The following is a 6,327-nucleotide window of genomic DNA, read 5'->3' as shown; positions in this document are numbered from 1 at the left end:
CAGGGGGCCGGGGGGGGGGAGCCAGTTTGGTGTAGTGGTTAAGTACTAGGACTCTAATCTGGGAGAACCGGGTTTGATTCCCCACTCCTCCACTTACACCTGCTGATATGACCTTGGGTCAGTCACAAGCTCTGGCACAGCTGTTCTTGAAATAGAGCAGTTTCTGTCAAGAGCTCTCTCAGCCCCACCCACCTCACAGGGTGTCTGTTGTGGGGAGGGGAAGGGGACGGAGTTTGTAAACTGCTCTGAGACTCCTTTGGGTAGTGAAGGGCGGGGTATAAATCCAATCTCTTCTTCTTCTTCTTCCCTTCTCTGCTCGCCTTCCCCGGCTTGCGTGCCATCCTGGCTCGTTCCGGCTGGAAATGACCCATCTAAATCTCAGCAGCTGTTCTACTCAGGAAGCCTTTGTTCATGTGAATGTTAACACAGTAGGGCTCCGTTCTGTTCCTTCTCTGCAGCCATTACGGACAAGAGGATGCATTACCTATTAATACTAAATGCAGAAGTGCACACTACTACACATTTTAGGTGTGTGAAGTGCTCTGCCCACAATAATCCTTATACCAGCCCTGTACGGTAGGACAATAGGATTAGCCCCATCTTGCAGATGGGACACTTTTGGGCGGAGGAAGTTACATAATGAGTAGGGTTGCCAGCTCTGTGCTGGGAAATTTTGGGGGGTGAAACCTTGGGGGGACAGGGCTTTGGGAGGGGAGGGACCGCAGCAGGGTACAATGCCACAGAGACCAACTTCCAAAGCAGCCATTTTCTCCAAGGGAACCAATCTCTGTCATCAGGAGATGTGTTGTAATACCAGGAGACCTCCAGGCCTCACCTGGAGGCTGGCAACCCTACTAATGAGTGCGTGGCTGAGGCAAGATTTGACGTGGATGCATGCAAAGGGCTAGACGTGATCTCCTCTCTGGAAAGTAGCAAATTCCGAGAGCACCTCAGTTTCTGACTCGCAGACGGGGGGAATCACAAACAGCAAAAGAAAAGCGAGCACAGATGCCCTACAAAAATAAGAAACAAGTTTCCTCCTCCTCACGGAAAAAATGTCCAGGCAATCCCAGACTAAGCAGAGAATTCAGAACAGGCAAGTTTTTGGACAATGCTCCCATGCAGTTTTCCTAGGGGCTATCATTTGGCGACTTGCCCTGACTACGCGCAAACGCTCTAAGTTCTGCAAGCAGGAAATCTCCTTTGTATAATTTCCTGATTGCTGCTGACACGACTGGATTTGTGCAATAATCGGAATATTTGGCGCAGACGCAGCAGACGGACAGAAAAGGCTGCACCGAGTATTGGTGGGGTTAGCAATTAAGACTTTGAGCATCTGCAAAAAAAAACAACCACCCCATATCACATGCTATTAGAAGTCATTAAATCTAATAGGGTGGATCTTGCACTGCAGAAGCATTTTCAGCGCTGCAGACTCAGTCCCTGAGGAAATGTGATAGCTGATGAGATATCGGCTGCAAGCATTTTTCTGGTCCTGGAAGCTAACCTCGGCTCTAGTCCCATTCATGGGCAGACTGGACATTATAAACACCAGGGCTCCTCCAGTAGTCTGATGCCCCCCCGCCACCACCTGGGCCAGCACAGTGGGGAAAGTGCACTCCCATCCCTATTCTAGCCCCAAACAGCCAGGGGAAGGTGGTGCCCAGTCCCGCCCAGCACATGGGAAGACAACCCCAGCTGACTGAGCAGGCAGGTTGACTTCCTTCCTTCCTTCCTTCCTTCCTTCTCCTTCCTTCCTTCCTTCCTTCCTTCCTTCCTTCCCCCCCCCTTCCTCACCAAACAATCATCTTCCTTCCTTCCTTCCTTCCTTCCTTCCTTCCTTCCTTCCTTCCTTCCCCCCCCCTTCCTCACCAAACAATCAGTACTGTACAGAGTTGGCTCCCACTGCAAGCCAACTGAACTGATGCCCTCCCAGGTTTGATCCTGCAGTGAAGACTGTATATGTCTGAGACGCACGTCTCCATAGTATCTCCAGTACCAAAATCATGTCTACCTGTATATATCCCTAAGAGACGACCAAAATCATATGCAAGGCAGTCATGACGACAGGACCATCTAAAGACCACCAGTGTGGGGTAGCAGAGCGTCGGACTAGGAGCTGGGAGATCTGGGTTCAAAACCCCACTCAGCCACGAAACTCACCGAGTGACCTTGGGCTGGTCCTTCTTTCTACATCTTAACCTATCAAGGCTGTTGGAGGACAGAATGGAAGATGAGAGAATCGTGTGTGCGCTGCCCTTAACTCTGTGGAAGGGTGGGAAACAAATGTAATGGGTAAAGCCACCTCCCTGCTCCGATCCCCAATTGTCTAGAAGATCCAGCTGCTAAAAATCTTTAAACTCCTAATGGAAGTGTCACTTTTGCTGCTCGGCAAGCCCTCCAGAGACAAGAGCCCTGCCGCTGATCCAAAAGTACCTTCGGAAGCAATTCCCCTTCTGCTCAATCCACAGTGCTGTCTCCGAGGCACGGCTGGCCCTTGAGCAAAGGCACCCACCCGGTTCAAGCATGTGGAGAGCTCTCCCACACCACCTCTGACCTTCTGGGGTGTGAATGAGAATGAATGACGGAAGTGTTGAGGAGCTGGGCCTCTTGCCTGCCTGGAGGGCTGGGGGGACTCCCACACTCGCTGGAGCTAGCCCTAAAAACCCCACAATGCAAATCTGCTCTCAGATTGGTCCAAATGGGTGAGGGGCAATGTTCCCTCTAAGCTGAGTCAGTGCGAACTAGCTCAGTTTTTTTAGCCCCCAGCTCACACGTTTTTGTCTTCGCTCAGGAAGCTAAGCTCCAGAGCAGACTGATTGCTGCAGCAGACAAATTGCCCGCTCACAACTTTCATGCCGGCAAGCTCGCAAAGTAGAATTTTTGCTCACAGGACTCTACAGCTTAGAGGGAACATTGGTGAGCGGCCCCAGTGGGTGACCAAGCTCACTGAAGAGCAGCTGCTCTCAGTCTTCCAAAGGTCAGAGAGATGGGGCCAATACTTGCACTTCTCCACAGAGTCCCTCAGTACGGCGTTTCCAAACTATACATCCTTGCCTGTCCTCTACCTCTGCCAGGCCACACAGCAGGACTGGATTTCAGTAAAGCTTTTGACAGGGTCCCCCCCCCATGATGTTCTGATGGGTAAGCTAAAGGACTGTGGACCGGACTGTAGGATAGTTAGGTGGATAGGGAACTGGTTGGAGAATGGTACCCAGAGAGTAGTTGTCAATGGCATTTCATCTGAACAGAGGGAGGTGTGCAGTGGGGTGCCACAGGGCTCGGTACTTTTCAATACTTTTATAAATGATCTGGATGAGGGTGTGGAGGGGCTACTCGTTAAATTTGCAGACGACACCAAATCGGGAGGACCAGCGAACCCACCAGAAGATAAGAGAATTCAACGGGATCTGAACACACTGGAAAACACACTCTGTGATACTGTGATTCTATGACTGGCAGTGGCGATCTGTCAGCAGCTCCTTTCACTGGGCGGCAATGTCGTGTCATACAGCCTCCTCCTATTGGCAGCAGAGTAACCATGACGGTCCTCCAACCGGAAGATTCAAGAGGATTGGGCTGTCAACTGCCATCATCCACGTTCACTCTCAGACAGCACGGGATGAGGAAACTGTGGTCTTAAGGGGCAGCCCGGGGCACCTCAGATTTGTTGAGCCCGTGAGCCCTTTTAGGGATTTTTGAATTCTGAGAATTTTGTATGCGATCAAGAAAATGGCTACCATGGGAGGTGGCAGCAAGCACAAAATGGCTGCCACAAAGACAGACGTTACAAAACACAGGGAGGTTTCGAGCCAACACAGGGCTCTTTTTGTAGAAAAAGCCCAGCAAGAACTCATTAGCATAACAGGCCACACCCAACAGCAGGAACTCATTAGCATATTAGGCCACACCCCTGACAGCACAGCTCATTAGCACATTAGGCCGCACTCCCATGTTACCAGAAGGGTGGTTATCCAGCCACACCCACCTTTTGCTTCTTATTCTGTTTACCTTGTTTGTTGTCAAAACACAGGGCTTTTTTTGTAGCCAGAACTCCTTTGCATGTTAGGCCACACACCCCTAACGTGGCCAATCCTAATGAGTTTCTGCTGTTGGGTGTGGCCTATTATGCTAATGAGTTCCTGCTGGGCGTGGCCAACTCGGGAGCCAGCCGGAACTCCGTTCCTGTGCGTTCCTGCCCAAAAATAGCCCTAGCCAAGCATGTTTTTATGGGTATGTGTGGCTATTTCCAAAAGGGTGCTCTCTACAAACCGGAGCATTCTGGAACACCTCCTGCTTTGATGAGGTGAAGGAAAGCCAGGGGAAGAATCAGTGGACACTGTATTAGGGAATCACTGGGCAAGAAGCTGGTCAGATGAAAACGAAGCAGATGTGCAACGTAGATTTGGGAGGACCTGGCAGGTGGGAGATACAGCAAGTGTGGCGTTGTCAGGGAGAAGGAGAGTGGTCTTGCGTTATGCTGGTGGTGTGGGGTGGCTGTGGAATGGTTTCTTCATGCACCACCAAAGAAACAACAGATGCCCATGTAGTGGTTCCTCCCTACTGCAATATTACCACTCTAAATAGGGGTATTGGAGGAGCTGAAGAATGGGTTTCTATGTTTTCCCCCACAGCTCAAGACTGATACAGCTGCTCTTACGCAACTACCACAAGTAAGACCCCACAGAAAAGCACAGGTGGGCAGCACTTACTGGAAAGTTGCTGGGGAAAGGGCTAGAAGCATTAGAAGGGCTAGACTAGACTAGAAGGGCTAGACTATTCGGAAACTGAAGTCCAACCCTGCAGAAGGCATCATCCCTCTTCTCGAAGCCAGCTTGACAACAGACACTCAAACCCAACCTGTTCTGAATTAGAATAAACTCTTCATCGGGAAATGTTGGTCAACACCACCTTCTGTTCAAAAACATGGCCGTGCACAAGGAATAAGAGAATTGTTTGGAGGGCCTTCTACAGCCAAGCTTTTGAAAAACATCAACTGGAAGGGCTGGAAGGGCTGGAAGGGAATAACAGCTGGAAGGGGCTGTGGCGCAGTAGATGAGTATGTAATTTGTATGCAGAAGGTCTTAGGTTCAATCCCCAGCATCTCAAGTTAAAAGGATCAGGTGGTCGGTGATGTGAAAGACCTCTGCTTGAGACCTTCGAGGTTCACGGCCTGTCTTAGTAGACAATACTGACCTTGGTGACTGATGGTCTGAGTCAATATAAGGCAGCTTCATTACCACTCTAAAAACGAGCTTATTCTAGCTCCAGACATTCCTTGTTTGAACCTATTTCCTCATTTCTCACTTGATCTTCACTAGTCAAACACTACTCTCTTAGGTCCTTTCCGCACTTGGATCACATCCCTGATTTGATCAGAGTTCAGCTCGCAACACAATACCTTGCATTTATCCCTGGTTATAACAGCATCCGTTTATCCCGGGACAAGTGTGGGGTGAAACTGGGGTGCCCTCAATGTAATGTGGCAACAAAAAATACCCTAAGATAATTACGGGGATGAACAAGTGTAGTGTGGAATGTAAGTTCGAGGACAGGGTTGAACCAGGATTTAAGGTCTAGTGCAGAATCACTGTTAGCTAGGCTACACTGGGCCTAGGCAACCCCCATACCTCCACATCTCGCTTTAGCTTCTCCATGAAGTCCTTTTTGGCTTCTTCACTGACGTACACCTTCTGGTTCATGTTTAGAAAATCAATGTCTTTTAGCGTGGGTAGATCCTTGCCCTAGAAGAACCATCAAAACAGATCCCAAATTCAGACCCTTGTCCAATCTGCAGGGCAAATGAAAGAGCGGCAAGATGGTCTAAGGGGAGGTTCCACATGGATGGCTAAGCTCCTGTTCTGACTGATTTTAAAAACCATGCTTCACTTTCAAAAGGAGTACATGTACCACTGTTCACACAAGGGCTGCAGATCTTCCCCACTTTTTCCTTCCTCCCAGACACCATTTCTGACCTTGGGCAAGTTGATTTCATGGGACCTGGTGGAGTAATAGCCAGGTGGGGCCATGGATTGTAGTGAAGAAGAGAAAAAGAGATGACTGGGGGGGGGGGAACGTGATAGATGTTTATAAAATTATTCACAGGGTGAAGAGAGTTGACAAAGGACTTTTTCTCCCTCTCCCAGAACTCAAGGGCATCCAAAGAAGCTGATGGGCAATAGATTCAAGATGGACAAAAGCAGGGCTTCTTTTGTAGAAAAAGCCCAGCAGGAACTCATTAGCATAATAGGCCACACCCAACAGCAGGAAACTCATTAGCATATTAGGCCACACCCCTGACAGCACAGCTCATTGGCATATTAGGCC

At 49.5% G+C, this 6,327-nt stretch overlaps 1 protein-coding gene across 1 annotated transcript in view; it reads right to left on the bottom strand.

Annotated features, from left to right (window-relative positions):
* PIP4K2C (phosphatidylinositol-5-phosphate 4-kinase, type II, gamma) overlaps window positions 1-6,327 on the bottom strand; it is a 59,946-nt gene that overhangs the window by 9,877 nt on the left and 43,742 nt on the right. Inside the window, exon 7 of the mRNA XM_015421661.1 lies at window positions 5,631-5,744. Within this exon, the coding sequence (XP_015277147.1) occupies window positions 5,631-5,744 (114 nt within the window). The remainder of the gene's footprint in view (window positions 1-5,630; window positions 5,745-6,327) is intronic.

The sequence above is a fragment of the Gekko japonicus genome, unplaced genomic scaffold (assembly GCF_001447785.1).
Source record: "Gekko japonicus isolate JY-2015 unplaced genomic scaffold, Gekko_japonicus_V1.1 scaffold2398, whole genome shotgun sequence".
Classification (NCBI taxonomy): Eukaryota; Metazoa; Chordata; class Lepidosauria; order Squamata; family Gekkonidae; genus Gekko; species Gekko japonicus.
This window is presented reverse-complemented; position numbering and strand designations above follow the sequence as displayed.